The sequence below is a fragment of the Sinohyriopsis cumingii genome, chromosome 5 (genome assembly GCF_028554795.1).
Source record: "Sinohyriopsis cumingii isolate HCF-2022 chromosome 5, ASM2855479v2, whole genome shotgun sequence".
Taxonomy (NCBI): domain Eukaryota; kingdom Metazoa; phylum Mollusca; class Bivalvia; order Unionida; family Unionidae; genus Sinohyriopsis; species Sinohyriopsis cumingii.
In genome coordinates, this window is record NC_142965.1 from 47,188,689 (window position 1) to 47,205,836 (window position 17,148).

The following is a 17,148-nucleotide window of genomic DNA, read 5'->3' on the forward strand; positions in this document are numbered from 1 at the left end:
TTCCTGTAGTGATTATGTTATTGATGGTGTGGGCAAGAAAGAGAAATGTTCTACTACTGGGACCTTTCTCTGTTTTAACTTGCCAATTTATTTTATTCAGTTTAAAACTTGTTTCTTCAAAATGCTGAATGCTGCACATCTCTTATTATAACAATTCAACTGTAAGGGACATGTATGGACCCACAGATTGAGGCCAAACTATCAGGGTTCCTTGAACCCATAAAAGCACCATTCCCTTCCCCAGTAACAACTAGCAGGTTGCGGTGCAGTCAGAAACAGTAGCACATGCACAATTGTGCGCACGCCACTATAATTAAACTCAACAACAAAAGATACATTATATCGTACTGAAACGTAGTAAAAAATTATTTCAAAATAATAGATATGACAGAAATAGAACTACTGTATGCACAGAGAACTCAAGATGACAACTTATCTTAAACCAAGATTAGACCGCACCGGTGGCCAAAGTGGTTAGAGTGTCCTCTTCGGATGCGGGAGTTGCGGGTTCGAATCTCGAGCGAGTCCTATCTAATATTTATTTTAAACAATGGTACTAACATCTGCCTCGCTTGGCGCTCACATTAAGCTGTTATTATTAGGACCGGTTAGCCTGGTGTCAGGATAATGAGGCTGGGTGGGACATGATGGCCCATGTCTGCGACATGATTTCCCAGTGCTAGACACTACTATAAACTGCCACACTGCACGCGCAAACCAAGATTAAAAATAATATAATATCTAAATGGTAACTACAATAAAGACTTTGTACTAAACTGTGATATAAAAACCTCATTACCGTCAGGAACTCAAACTTAATATGCAATAAATATAACTTCATTTTGGGGGGTTGGGGAAGGGAGATGGGAAACATAAAAATAAATAATTACATTTCGAACATATGAGTAATCGACCTAAACGCAAAGGTTACCGAAGGTCACTGATGCAATAAAGATAAGTCAGTTCTACCTACTTATTGTGGAGTGTGTTGAATTTGCCAGGAAGGATTAACACACACAGTTGCATGCCCATACAGCCAACACGAGAAACCCACCTAAACTCTAAACGTAGCCAAGGTGTGACTGAAGGACATACGGAGTAGGGAGAGACAATGACCCTCTTCCGAAAACGTAGGCTAGTTAAATTGAGAAGAAAACAAAAGTGCTCAGAAGGTGCGTGCAGCAGTATCAATGACTCATGATACTAATTCACTTCCCGTAGTAAACCTATGCAAACACCATGGTATTAAAAATTCGATAACTTTAAATTTCTAAGTGCTCATGATCAAACCAATAGCATAGTTGCATCCTGGATGACAGCTTCTGTGCAGAGAAAAGGATATGAACCGCGGCATTTTCTTGACGTAAACGTGTTTGAAACATGTGCTTTCAATTCCGCTCCAAAGAGTCAGGTGCTAATTTCAGTAATGAGTGTTCCACACTCTAGACTGTTAAAAGACTGAAATTCCATTAAAAAAACCAATGTCTTTTTTTTTCTTCGAAAGATTCTTTTTACTAAATTCAAACTTTCATTATCAACCAATTCTGGTCAGCCATCCCCATATATGCTATATTTTATCTTCACCCATTTCCAGACTGGATCCCATTTTTCCATACCATTTGTACCGTGTGTCTTCAAGGAAACACTTGCAGGAAAAGAAGAAAGAGAACACATGTGCATAAACTGTTTAGTAATGTCTGATATCTGATACTTTTGACGGAGATATTATTGGTTGGCAACTTACATCATATCAGGAAATATTAGAGTTTGGCTTACATGTAGTGACAAGATTTTTGTGCGTTTTTATGTCACAGGACAACCAAAGATTTTGTATCGTCTATGAAACTATTTGCAAAATGTAGTAAACATTGTTTTCGCCATGTCGTAAATATCATCTGAGACTCAGACAACTTTTGAGTTTTTTTTAGCACGAGCGCCATCATCAACCAATCAAAATGTTTCGTTAAGAAACGCAGTCACCTGCCACTGAGTGAATATAAATCTCAATATTAAACTCACGCTCTCGAGATTTATGATCTCCCTACAATGTTCAATAATGAACATGTATATGATCTATTTAAACTAACCACCGAGGCTGTTTCTGCATCCACCTCAGAAACGGAACGGATCATCTGCTGGGTAACATCCAGCAAAAAGGTCATTAACCAACTACTGCCGACTATTCCTGTCCAACAGAAAGGTCAATGACCATCTACTGAAGACTGATCCTATCCAAGTATGATAAACCGTTTCAGACGTACGAATATGTTGTAATCCGAGGCTACACCCCCTCCCCAACGTTGGTCTACCCTCAGACTCAAATATCGTTTTATTAGATTTAATTGTATTAATTCATTTTGCTGACAAAAAATAGCAATATGTTTTCAAACCATATAAATGTCAAACCTTTAGTTAGTTCTTTTGTTTGGTAGATATTGATTATCAAAATCTGAGTTTTAAAGTGTACTCAGTTTCTGGAGTTTCTTGAATATGGGACCATGAACTGCATTTACATAGCTCATCAGCCTGAGTGCATATCCACACTCAAATTTGTATCTATGGTAAACAAAAAAAAAATATTTCTTCAGTTTTTCATGAAACATATTTACTTGACATTATAATACTTTTAACTTTGATAAATTTCAGCCCTTCAAAATTTGCTACATTAACAAACATTGTTTATTAGTCGTCTATTACAAGTTGACTTTTAGTATGCAACTGAGTTGAGGAGTTTTGTGAATACGATGCAAGGTGCAGATGGAGAGGAAAGGCTTTTTAACTGTGATCAAAAGTAAAGGCAGACATTACCAATTCTAGAGTAAGAACTTGTTTTGTGACTCCACAACGCTGTCTGATGTTGGCATGGCAACAAAAATCTTTCTTCTTTAATTTTGCTGCATGCTCACCTGTTCTTTTGCAATCTCAGTGCTACCGGAACATTGCAAATTGCTATCATCTTCATGTATTGCTTAATTCATACGAATGGAGGACACTGTTAAAACTGGTGTTGAGATATTATCATGGTTTTGACAAAATCTGGAGTCAATAGTGCTAATCGATTTGGTCAAGTATAGGGACACACACACACACACACACACACACTAGTGTACATTTGAAGGTAGCAACTAACTGTACATGAAGACATTTTGCAAACATGAAGGTATATATTTTTGTCACTTAGCGTTGTAGACCATCCATCGACTTTTAAGGAACTCGTGACAAGTCACAGCTAGAAGCAATTAACATTGCTTTCGAATTAATCAATAATAGAACAATACACCTTTCCGATAAGGTATAAACCTTTCGTGTAATTTATTTGTTTTTCTAAACCTAATAAGCGAGTGAATCTAATTGTATTCATACGGAACACATCAAAGAAGAAAGCGGGAGAATACGCAACACACATATATTCAATGACGAGATTTTGAATCTGATGATTGTTATCGAGACATTTATTATTATTATTATTATTATTATTATTATTATTTTCTCGTTTGATTACTCATTACATTATTCATCGTCTTCGTAATGTTTATAAGCTTGTCCAGTAAAACAAAAAGATTGGACCTGCAATAATGATACTCAACATTTTGCTTAGCTATTCATACTCAGATTAAGTCTGTCACGACATTTTTTTTCTCAATATAGGGATATAGCTATTGCCTGCTGGAAGCGATTAGTGGTCACCATGGACTATTTCAATGCATAGCCTCTCTACTGACTTCGAATAAAGTGCAGATATAATTCGACGGCAGATCTGGGTCTGTGCAGTTTACAGCTTGACTCTACTAATAATCCAGTATATAAGTTATGTTGTCATTTCAAGAAAACAACTTTTGTAAGGATAGAAGTCAAAGTCGTAAGTTAGTGTCGCCTTTTTGTGTAATATAAATGATTTCTTAGTGACCCACATCCATAATCTTAGAGCAATACGTGCAAATTATGACAACAATGTCTAACTCAACCATAATATATCTAAGTGCAATATGTTAATTTGACAGTTGCTGAGACTCGCTACCGGCCTAAAACTGAGCGAACACTGAATAGCTGACAGTTATCCGCTTTCGTTTTTATCATTTGATTTAATGAGGCGCTAATTGTTCGCACCATTTCGACTCCGGCTATATATTTTGATAAAATGATTGTTCAGAGTATATTTTAGACATAATGATTAAAGAACAAGAGACTCGCGGGGTTCTGAGACCGCATCACTTGACTACAAGCCAAAATAAGACCAGTTGTCTATGTAATTTTTTGTTAAAAGTATTTTTTACCTGGTTGCCAAGGAGATGAAACAGTTGACAGAAAGAGATCTAAAAAAGGTAAACCTTGATAGGACATTTATAAAATACGTCACGTAAAATATTATATACGTTTCTGCAAATTTGTCAGCAAGTGCTTGAGGAGATAAAAACAATTAACCTAATTGTCAAAAAGTGAAAATATTGCTAGGGATCGAAAATGCGATTTGAGTACCACATGTTCAAGTAAACATTCATGCAGAGTTTAGTAAAAACCGTCTGCGTGGTTTTAGAAAACTCATTCATGAATGCACTTTCCTCCAGCTGCTCTGGAAGCTGCACGGTTGTTTAAAAATAAACCCAAAATATACTTTGGAAAAACATTTTTACAAAGTGTGATAAAAACTAGCCTGTCAGCATTTTGAAGTTATACAAAATAAAAACAGTTGATAGGAAAATCATGTAAATGCACGACTTTGGCTAATCATGCTCTTCACAAAATGTATGCAAAGTCTGCTTAAGATTGGCTCAGTACTTTTTCAAGTGGTTGCCAGGAAAGCATCCCGACTCCGCAGAAATGTAAATTTGGTGGAACGTGTCCTGAACAACATTTCTACAAAGTGTGATTAAAAACTGGATCTGCAAAGTTGATGATGTCACATACAGATGGGCACTAATGATGCGAAATGCACGACAGACGCATATATATATATATATATATATATATATATATATATATATATATATATATATATAGAGAGAGAGAGAGAGAGAGAGAGAGAGAGAGAGAGAGAGAGACTCACTAACGAATGTTTGAATCTAATTCAATTTTTGGAAACAATAACTTTCTTTATCCGAAACTGTGTTGTTCTAATTAATAATTGTGTAGGGATTATTAATTATTGTAACTTGTGACTTTTCAAAGTTTGAAGTCAATAATGGTCGATCGTGTACAACTCAGTGTAACACTGATTTTGGTATGGGCCCAATTTAGCAAAATGCGTACATGTACAATCATCTTGACATTTAAGATTGTCATGTATATATTTTGCTCTAACATGTACAATTTTTACAACGTTCATTTGTAGAGCGGAATTACCCCTGCTTAAAAAAAATGTGTGGTGGTACAAATGTATGTTCCTTTGATGCTGTAATATATTAGCTGCATTGGCTTATCGTATTTTATAAGCTATAAGTACTGTTTCAAACTATAAAACATATTTTTAAAAATGTGACAAAATATTTCGTTTCTCCTGCCCAGGCAAGACAAGTCTAATTTGGCGGCCTTGATGTGTCCGTCACTAAGCAAGGCATTTTATTTTCATTTACTCGACACTATCCTTTCATGGGCTGGTCTGCCCTTATAAACCGATCAATCAAGCTAAGCTACGAAATCAGTATGTAAACGTGGATCCCCCTCCCCCCCCTCCCCCCGGCCCAACCCACCATGTGACCTTCCACAATATATTCTGCTTGTTGCCTTATCGTCTACTCCAAGTGCAGTTAGTGATGTAAAAGAAGTTGCGATTTGTTTTCAGATTGTATGGATAGTTAATGGAATTTTCATCCCCATCCTTTGTCAGCTGTCAGTATTATCTTGATTGTTGTCGTGGCGTTCGCCTCTGATAACTAGAATGTTCTATCACGTTACTAACAAGAACCAACTTCCCTCTTTACGTACAACACTTCTCAAAATAAATATCAGTTTCCCTCCCTAAGCTAATGCCTTTTGTGTGGGTGGGTGAATGCATCAGTTTATCCCTAAATCCTACTAATTATATCTCCTTTGCTCTAAGAACGTAATCTTAGAAACTGCAGGCAACGTAGTTTAATGATTCTTACAGCAAGTATTCGGAAGAAGAGTTTGAGGAGAAAATCCAGGACGTAACTCAGCAGGTGTCATTCCAAAATTTCTATATACCCCCCTCCTTTTGGACGAGTCTACTTTTCTTCCACTCCTCTATATTCTTATAGCTACAAACAATCCTGAACTGGGAGTTCATCAGGGAACACTTGTGGGATAATTAGTTTGCGCAAGACTCATCAAAATGCCACCAAAGGTAAGCTGGAGTGGAATCTAACTAGAATTAATTAGTAATTGAATGAATATATTATGTAAGTGTAATGAGCCTTATGTACAAGTGTAATAATTGACATATATGAAACGTATTTTCTAATAACTGTAGAAATGCGGGACATAAAGTCATATATTTCTTTGTATGATTCAAAACGCTGCAATTTCTACCCATACTAAAAATCGAGGCGTCTTATTTTTTTTCTGTATTATTAATCAAACTGGCTTTAAAAGGTCACTCTTGGCGGAGTTTTTATTTTATTTTCCTGTAGACTCAATCTCACTTGAGCATCTAAAGAAGGGTGAAATGCTTTGTATACATGCAAAGAAAGAACAACGTGCTTCTGCATAGGAATTGTTTTCCGTTTAATAATCAGCAAAAGAAGAAAAAAAACTTTCTTAGACCCAATATCTTAAAAGTTTTCAATTTTATCAGTACTCTTAATACTTGAACTTTACAATGTACACAAGTACTCATGTGATCCGAAATGATTTATTTACGTACATTGTAAACAGAAATCGGAGGACACCGTGTAAAAAATAAATTATGGACGTGATGACTCGTCTATTGGGTTTCTTCAAGCATCGATCCTTTTCTGTGTGACAATTTCCATAATTTCTATTATTTTCTCTTTGTGTGTTTGTGTGATTGAAGTTCTATAAAACTGTCTTATTCAGTCTCATGTTAACTTAGTACAATGCATCAGTAGAATATGGAATGTGCCATACATTTTACATGTGGTGTAAGAACTTGCAATACTTTGCTTGATATGGCAGAAATTCAATGCAGTACTGGGCAATAGTAAGCGGAAATCAACTATTTTGAAAACGGAAGGGAAGTCCGAGTCATTTTGTTTAGCTTGAATAATGGAGAATATATGATTCTTCACATAGCCCAAAGAAAAGTGAAAATACTTGATCTTGGATGGGTGACCCCAACCCGTGTGAAACAATTTTATTTTCTTTCATTATTTTACTTTACTGTGTTTTCAAACTAACGAAGATAATGCATTTTCATGTGTAGTGATCATATCTTGCATTATACAGTGCTATTATCCCATAACTGAATAGAAGGGTACTTAAAGTCGATCTGGTCCACGCTCTGTGTCATTTTATTTCGATCTGGTCCACGCTCTGTGTCATTTTATTTCGATCATGACTGAAAGCTTCAGACACTCAAAAGGGAGCCAAAGATTATCTTAGCTGCAACAAAATGGATTGAAGTTGGCACATTGACTGTGTGCCGTCTGTTTTTCTTGTGTTTTCAGACTTATCGCTTATTTCATGTTTGAGTGAATGCGTTGAGAAACTGATCCGTATGCTTGAAGCTTCTTATCGCTGAATCCCGCCAGCTTGACCTCCGACCATTGTTTTGTACAGTTAAAATGTAACGAATGACGTTATTAATGTTATCTGCTATCTCTCTTTTTGGAGAGAAGTAAAAGCTTTATTGTTAACAATGGTAATGAGTCGTGAAATACAAGAAAAGAAAGCGACAAACAACAACACAAAAATAATTTGTGCAGTAAAAACTGAAGTGACATTTAGAATGAAATTTTAATCCCTAATGTACTGTCTTGTCTTATTTAGTGAAACGTTTAGTGTACGCATCAGAAAAAGATTGAAATTTACTTTACTTTAATTTTGGACAAAAATAGCACACAAAAAATCAAATTTAAAAAACGTTCAAACTATTGACTGTTTTAGATATCATGCAAGTTAGGTTTTGTAGGAAAGATATTGGTGGTGTATATGCTATTAACTCATCCGCTGTGTCAACAAAGACAGTCGTAACAGAGGATAGCTCCTATGAATTAAAGTTCGATCACAAAATGGGTATTCATGGATTGAATGGTGTCAAATGAAAAGCTCTGAGTTAGTCAAATTCCGAGTACTTAAAAGATCTAGTCTTCTGATGGTTATATTGCAACCTAGTGATAGACAACTTTCCAGAAGAATATCAAGCGACCACTAAAACTGCGCTTTTAAAAAGTTGTTCAGTTCAGTAATATTATTATATCGTTGACAGAACTAGTGTACTAGTATTGATTTTGCAGCATTTCAAGTAGATCGAAGTTCCACTGTTCCAATTTAGTTGATGGGATTTAAGTTATGGAGGTTCCAAACACAACAGCTCTATTCTACTGTTGGTTTTACATAGGATAAGTATGCTCTTTACCGTAAATACGCCATTATAAGTAGAGTCCAACAGAAAAAACATAGACCCTGATCGAATGTCGTATAATGCGCTTGCAGATTAGGGTCTATGTTGTTTGTTCTACTAATTACTTCTAACAAATTGCATAGACCCAGATCCGCCACTGCCCATTTATCATTCAGGTCTTCTAGTTGTTGTTGGCTTGACTTCGCTTGCGAAGATTTAGGAAGGGGAATGCCCACGTCTGTTGCAGGAGCGCTGGTGACTGACGAGCCCAATAAGTGACATGCACGTCCGTCCACAGAGGCTAAAGGGGAATGACTGGGTTGTGGTGGGTGCTGCGGATTGTTCACGGTTCTTTCGTCGCCATCATTTTTCCTCTAAGCTGGCCCATATGTTTTGTTCAAAAGTGGCAGTGGCCTGGTGAACTGTAAGTTGCCAGCTTTCACGGTCAGCTGCTTGTGATGCCCATTGACGGTAGTCGATGCCACAGGTGGTGAGGGTCTTTTTCAAAGAGTTTTGATATCTCTCCCAGGTGCTCTTCTATCACGGTGGTCAGTGGACAGCTCAACATACAGTGCGATCTTTGGCAGGCGATGATCCTCCGTCCTGGAGACATGCCCTGCTCAGCGTAGCTGTATCTTCATGAGCGTGGCCTCAACGCTGGTGATCACTGCTTTGTTTGAGGACTTCAGTGTTGGTGATGAAGTCACTCCAGTGGATGTTGAGGATGGTGGGAGGCAGCTCTGATAGAAGCGTTCAAGGAGGCGGAGGTGGTGGCTGTAGGTGACCCATGATTTTGCGCCATAAAGGAGGGTGATCAGTACGACAGCTCTGTAGACGCTGATCTTTGTATCCCTCTTGAGACCTGTGTTGTTCCACACTCGTTTATAGAATCTGCCGAAGGCGCTGTTTTCCTTGGCCAGTCTGCTGTCTATTTTATTTCTTTGTCGATCTTGGCATCAGAGGAGATCACAAAGCCCAGGTAGGTGAACTGGTGGACTGCTTTCAGCTCTGTCTGGTCAATGAAGATACTTGGTGGCCGGTACTCTTCCTTGGGTGCAGGCACCTCAGTTTTCTTTAGGTTTTAAAGGATATTCAACCTTCCAGTTTTGCACATCATGTAAAATGCTTCCGTCAGGTCCACAAATATGATGAATATTCCTTTATTTTATTCTCGGCATTTCTCCTGCATCTGTCTCAGGACGAACACCATGTCAGTTATGCCCCTATTGGTTCTGAAGCCACACTGACTCTATGGGGCACATTCTTCTGCAATGGTGGGTACCAGTCTGTTCAGCAGCTCTAGCAAGGATTTTGCCTGCAATGGAAAGCAGAGTCATCCCATGGTTGTTTGAGCAGTCAGACTTTTCCCCCTTATGTTTGTATAAGCTGATGATGACTGCATCTCAGAGGTCTTGTTGAGGTTTCCCTCACTCCCATCAGCAAACGAAGAACTCGTGGAGTTTGGTGTGCAAAGCTGGGCCTCCTCTCTTCCACATCTCTGGTGGGATGCCATCTTTTCCTGTAGCCTTTCCAGTCTTCAGCAGTTCTATGGCTTTTACAGTCTCTTGCAGTGTGTGTGCCTCATCGATTTCCATCGTTAATGGCTGTTGTAGGATGTGGTCAATAACTAACTCCTGGACTATGAGGCTAGTGCTGGAGAGGGTGTGGAAGTGCTCTGACTAAAGATTCATGATAGATTCCCTGTCAGTGAGTAGCTCTTGGCCATCTGCACTTCGTATGGGGCTCTGTTTTTGGAAGGAAGGACCATACACTGCTTTCAACGCTTCATAGAACCCCTTGTAGTCACCGATGTCAGCGTACAGTTGGGTTCTTTCTGCAAGCTTTGTCTACCATTTATTATGTATGTCTCGGAGCCTGCGTTGGAGGGAGTTAAGGCGGAAACTTGCTTTCTTCTGGAGATAGGATAGTTGAGCGAGGTGGGCTTGGTGCGCTGATCTCTTTTTGTCAAGCAGTTCTTGTATTTCTTGGCTGTTTTCATCAAACTAGTCTTAGTTTGTCTTAGTGGTGAATCCAATTATTTCTTCTGAGGTTTGCATAATGGCAGCCTTGATGTGGTTCCACATCTCTTCCGGAGGTAGATCTGGAGGAAAATTAGGTTCTTCAAGTCGAGACTGCAGGCTCTCTTCAAAATCTGCCTTGACGTCTGCAGATAAAACGTTTTTGACCTAGAGCATCCTTCTCGAGGAGCCTCCTTGTTGTCTGGGCCTGGGCTTGAAATGGAAGTCGAACTTGCATCGGACAAGACGATGATTTGTGTGTCACACTGCAATGGGCGTCACTCTGGTATGGAGGACATCTTTTAAGTCCCTCTGACGTACTATGATGTAATCGATTAGGTGCCAGTGTTTTGATCTAGGATGCATCCAGGTCGTTTTCAGGCTGTCTTTCTGTTGCAATACTGTGTTTGTGATGGTGAGCTTTAGTTCTGCTCAATATTCAAGAAGCAGGTGCCCATTGTCGTTACAGTCACCCACGCCATGTTTCCCAAGAATGGCTTTCCAGGCTTCCTAATCTCGGCCCACTCTTGCATTGAAATCTCTGAGGATGAATATTTTGTCGCTCTCTGGGCAGCTCTTGAGAAGTCTACGCAGGTCAGCGTAAAATTTATCCTTTTCAGAAGGATCTGCCTGGAGTGTTGGTACATATACACAGAAGAGTGTAGTGTGTTGTTGGTTCCCTAACGGGAGACGCATGGACATGATGCGGTCGGTATGATCAGTGGGAAGGTTTGTTAACTTGGTTGCGATTGAGTCCTTGACCGTGAAACCGACTGCTGAAAGCCGTTTTCCAGTGTTTGGTTTTCCTGACCAGTACAGACTTCCTTCCTCTGAAATGCGGACTTCGCTAAGTGCAGCAATGTCAACATCAAGGTGAGAGAGTTCGTGTGCGATTAAGGCAGAACGTCGGTCTGGTCTGTTGATGTCGGTTGAGTCTAGCATTGTTATGATGTTCCAACAAGCCAGTTTTAATCCTTTCCCACGATGTGAGGCAGGTGGGGGATGCATTGTTTTTCCTTTTATGTTTTGACCACGTTGGAAGATGCCCTTTGGCTGCGGCAGGCCATTTTGGGGGATAAGGAGACGAGCTTTGGTTAGGCCACCTTTTATATGCCCCTCTTCATGTGGAACAAACAGCGTTGTCCTTAGAAAAGGCTGCTTGGTCACTCATGCTGCTGACGGGTGATGGTTTCGTCTCGGGATCAACATCAGATGACTAAAGACCTGAGTCGCCTGCATGAAGGATTGGGACTGCGGCTTCCAGTGACATCTTTCACCTGCAGTTTTCGCCCCTTTCCCATCACTGCATGGCTTGATAGATTCGTACAGATGCAGGGGTAGACGTAAGCAGTAGACAGTAGACAATTCATTAGTGTCTGCGCAATGGAGCTTTTAGGTGGAGTGCAGTCTGTGCAAACTGGCGCTATCCTTTAGACCTGGGGTTTATCTACCATGGCCCAGCAAGCCAGGACGGTGACAACGACACAATCCTACTGACGCATCCATTTACCCAGAATCCTACTGACCCATCCGTTTACCCAAGAACATAGTGTTAATGTATCTTGCTTCGATCATCTGGCGCATCAAGAGTGCACAGCTTTAAAACACATTCCTTATGTTATTCATATCTATCTATGACCCATAAACTTAATTTGTCAGTAGTTGTATTGTTAATATAAGTAGTTCAATTTTACAAAAATCCAGCGTACCGTACATAGCAATAAAGATTCGTTAAGGAAAGATTGTTGCAATCATTAACACCAAACTTATTTTAAAAATAGTTAGTCATACGTTTTAAGTGCTTCTTTTGGAGAAAGAAAAAACCTTATTGCTTTCCATACTACCTCGGCGTGTCAAAAAACGTTCGAAGTACGTTTGTTTCATTGTTAACATCAAAAACATATTTTTGTCTAATAACGTTCAAAATAAGAGTGTGACATTGTTAACGACAAAAACATATTTTGGTCAAAAACCGTTCAAAGTACGTGTGTGACATTGTTAACATCAAAAACATATTTTGGTCAAAAACCGTTCAAAGTACGTGTGTGACATTGTTAACGACAAAAACATATTTTGGTCAAAAACCGTTCAAAGTACGTGTGTGACATTGTTAACGACAAAAACATATTTTGGTCAAAAACCGTTCAAAGTACGTGTGTGACATTGCTAACGACAAAAACATTTTGGTCAAAAACCGTTCAAAGTACGTGTGTGACATTGTTAACGACAAAAACATATTTTTTGTCAAAACCCGTTCAAAGTACGTGTGTGACATTGTTAACGACAAAAACATATTTTTGTCAAACGCCGTTCAAAGTACGTGTGTGACATTGTTAACGACAAAAACATATTTTGGTCAAACGCCGTTCAAAGTACGTGTGTGACATTGTTAACGACAAAAACATATTTTGCCCAATAGCCTTCTATATTTGAAGTGAACTCTTCTGAACTGTGTCATGTTTTATCTGCCATAGAATTTTGTAATCTGTACTGATTATTTCGGAACAAGGATTCTCAGATTAGGGATTTTTTTTCTTTTATGTTTGGCCCTTGTAATTTCAGGCACATCATGTTTTCTCTTAATATTAACTGATCTAGTTTTAATATATCACGATAAATTATAGAAAATGTCATGAAAGAAAGCGTATATATATATATATATATATATATATATATATATATATATATATATATATATATATATATACAACATTCGCTTAATCAGCAGATACCCCACCCATGAACCCAGAGTGGTGAATATCGGCTTTGTTTAGGATAAGCTACGGTAAGTGGCCAGAATGTTTCTCTTAGCAACACAGAACATGATTGCCTTCAGTTTCTAAATAAACACATGAGTGACTAAATTATTGAATCAACATGATTGGCACGTGGCGATAGTCTGAGTTCACAACATGTTAATTGTATTAGCAGAGAATGTTTATATCTGGCATGATTTAATTTGGGCTGTATGTTCACTTCTCAATGAGCTGTGGATAGGAAATCTCAAGGGTAGTTGCTTTACCGCTGCCGTACGTAAGTGTATGAGGCACCGTAGCGGATAATAGCTGGTCTAATCAGAACGCTGCCGTTGAAATTTTAATGTTATATGTCCTGAATTCCAATTTCACGGGTTGTATCAGAAATACTTGTCCTTAAAGTTCCATTTTCTAGGTCGAGATTTTAGAATGTATCTGTTGAATTAAACAGTAGTGGTTGAAAGTTACATTTTCTATGTCGAGGATTTTGATTGTGTCGTTTGAATTACACGACGATGGTTGAAATTTCAATGTCATAAATCGAGAATTTCTAATTTACGTATTGTTTCAACGAGTTTATGTTGAAAGTTCCATTTCATATGTTGAATATTTTGATTTCATCTGTTGAATTACACAGCGCTGGTTGAAAATTCGATGTCCGATGTCGAGTTTTTAGATTGTATCTTCTGACTTACACGGCGGTTGTTGAAATTTTAATGTCATATGTCGAGAGTTTCAATTTAACATGTTGAATCACATTGATTGTACTCAAAGTTCCATTTCATATGTTGAGTTTTTAGATTGTATCTGTTAAATTACACAGTGGTGGTTGGACATTTTATTGTGCTAGTCAGAACTGCAATTTTTATATGGTGAAATGTTGTGTTGGTGTTAAAGGTAACAGTACGCAATGTCCACTTTAACAATTCAGAATGATATCGAGTTCTAAGATACATCATTCGTGTATTAAATTATGAGGCGCCATTACATTTCATGCATTTACAGTTTGAAAGTTACCATTCACAGGTCGAGAAGTACTATGAATCTCTTCACTAGAGATCGCTCTCATGAACGGACCGCGCTATTTTTAAACAAGGAGGATGCTTCTCGTTGCTGTGAAATTCAAGAGATGAAATCTAAATACTCGTCATATGAAATGGAACTTTCATCACAAACAGTTACATACAACATGTGAATTAGGGATTTTCGGCATATGATATTGAAATTTCAACCACCGCTGTGTAATTCAAAATATACACTGTAAAACGTCGACATAGGAATTAGAACTTTAAACTAACACTGTATAATTCAACATGTAAAATCTAATATCTCGATCTTGAAAATGGAATTTTAAGGTCATGCAGTTTGATCCAACACCTGATACGATATCGAAATTTCAAGAGCAATTTTCTCATTGGACCATCTTTTGTCCGCTACGGTGCCTCATATAAGTGACCAACGCCGCTGAGCGGTGCTAAAAATTTGAACAGAATACAACTCCGAGCCTCAGTCTTCTTTCTCAGCCAGTAAAAGGTGACTTTTGAAAAGTAACGACCAGCTTGAACTTAAGACCAACGGTTTTATTACCTCCATGGGAGCTTCTGTTGCATTGAAAGTAATTTTTTTTTAAAAAAAAAAAAAAACAGAATGAACGGACATTGCAGTTCAGCAGGTGAAACTATATTTTTTATGCGTTTCACGAGGTCTTTGATCTTAGGCGGCATATATCTTTTTCAACTAGCATTTCTTGGTCATTTATGTTCAGGTAGATTTCAACCACAAATGTTTTTTGTAAGCTTCTCGGTGTACTAGCTTAATGACATACAAATTACTTATCAGACTCGTTTGTCAAAAATGATTATTACAGCATGCCTGTAGAAATATACAGAAAGCGAGTCTCATTCACCAAAGCTTTCAGTGAGAAAAGCTTGATGTAGGATGAATAAATAGATCTTGCATAGGATGCCTTATTGACGTCCGCAGACCATATGTTGTATGAAATTAACAGATTGTTCCCGGATTCTTTCAATTTTAAACTTAACCTGTTGAAGCCGAATGTGTTTCCACTGGTTTCACGAGAAAGAAAGAAAATAAATCACTGCGAGGTTACGAACTGAATTTGTTTGTTTATTTATTTATTTATTTATTTATTTATTTATTTATTTTCTAAATTGTATCGTATGATCGCTGACATTATGGAACACTAGAAAAAGAGCTCATTGTCCCCATATTACATCATGTCCAGATTTATGTATTGTCAGCATCTTACCCGATGTCTGCAGATTTGGTTTAAGCGTATTTTATTGTCGTATTTACAGTACATCGGATCGGGGTTAAACGTTTTCGCAACTTAACAACTGCCCCCCCCCACACACACACACACACAAGTAGGTACTTGAAAAGTGGCAAGGACTAATATTGCGTGTATATATTTAAGCGTGGATCAGAAACACGGTACATTAATATAAATGAATAATGGTAAATTCATCATACTAGTAAAGTTAATACAAAAAAGTGTAAATAACTAACTAAATGAAGAGAAAGGAAGCGGAAGAATGGGGAGAATGATTCAGTGGCTTGTGTTGGAGAGAGATCATAAACGGAAGAATGGGAAGAGTAATTCAGTGGCTTGTGTTGGAGAGAGATCATAAACGGAAGAATGGGGAGAGTAATCCAATGGCTTGTGTTGGAGAGAGATCATGCCAGTAGGTACTTTATCTTGGACGATTACTGAAATCTTTTAGTATCTTTAACAGAAATCTGGAAGATTTCAGACATGCGAGCGTTGAGGTCATTTGATAGGTCAGCTGATCCAAACAGCAAGACATTAGTACTAACAGGTTATTACTTTAGTATTAGTTTCAGTCTTGGAGTTGTATATTTATTACATATAAAAATATATCATCTACACGTGCACAATGGGCTATCAGTAAGAAAAAATGATAAAGTCATCGGTTAAATCATTGCGGTTGTTTCTTGTCCTACCATGAATAATTGATGTGTTCCTGTTACCTGTTTCCCGAATGATAATATGGCGGGACATAATCAGGTGCAAGTGATATATTACGTTTGGATATTACATAATCCGTTTTATGGTGTACTGGATCCGGCAGTGTTTCAAACCTTTATTACGCAAGATATAAAGGAATTTCTGGAGATTTATGCTCCAGCATGTAGTTGTTGAAAGTTATTTCTATTTCGCAAATTATTTTATGTTGTGAGTCCAACTAACGGAGGTACAAGATCTTAGAAGTAAGAGGGAGAAGAACATATATGACGTTTGAAAGGTACAGAGTTTATTAAATTTCCTTCTTTCCGTTAATGGCTGTAATATTTTTAGCAGAAGCGCTACGGGTAAGTCCAGTTACAATTCTTTCTGATTCAAGCTGGAGTCTTAAAAAAGTCAGCTGCAGAGCAAATATATGTGGATACTCAAGGAGATGGCGTATATAAGAGATATACGCTTTTTCTGATGTTTCCCTACCTATGTTATATCTAATGGACCTTAAACCATTCAGTATTTCTGGATGCATGCAGGCAGATATTATCAACACATTTCCAAAATCCAACAGAGTTAGTTAATGCTAGACCTAGGTCTTTATGATGTTCAACAAAATGTATATGCTCACTTTGAAACTGAAGCTTAGGAAAAACGGGGTGTAATTTCTTGGAAAAATAGATAACTTTTTTCTTTGAAGAGTTTAAAAGTGCTAGCCATTTTTTGGGCCATTAGTCTGTAGTTTTAAGATCCGAGTTAAGCACATATTCGCCGTCGTTGCTATTGGATGTGGAGTAGCTAGTGAACTATCATCAACAATAAGTATTGTGACCCTTGTTAGATTACCAGCAAGTAAGGAACTGTCAAAAAAGATCATTATTTATCCACAAGTTATTT

The 17,148-nt window shown here is 37.9% G+C and overlaps 1 protein-coding gene across 1 annotated transcript in view; it reads left to right on the forward strand.

Moving 5' to 3' along the window:
- Positions 1-6,142: 6,142 nt before the first annotated feature.
- Positions 6,143-17,148, forward strand: part of LOC149799096 (myophilin-like) — an 85,612-nt gene continuing 74,606 nt past the window's right edge. Inside the window, exon 1 of the mRNA XM_089958083.1 lies at positions 6,143-6,301. Coding sequence (XP_089814209.1) covers positions 6,290-6,301 — 12 coding nt within the window. The 5' untranslated portion in view covers positions 6,143-6,289. The remainder of the gene's footprint in view (positions 6,302-17,148) is intronic.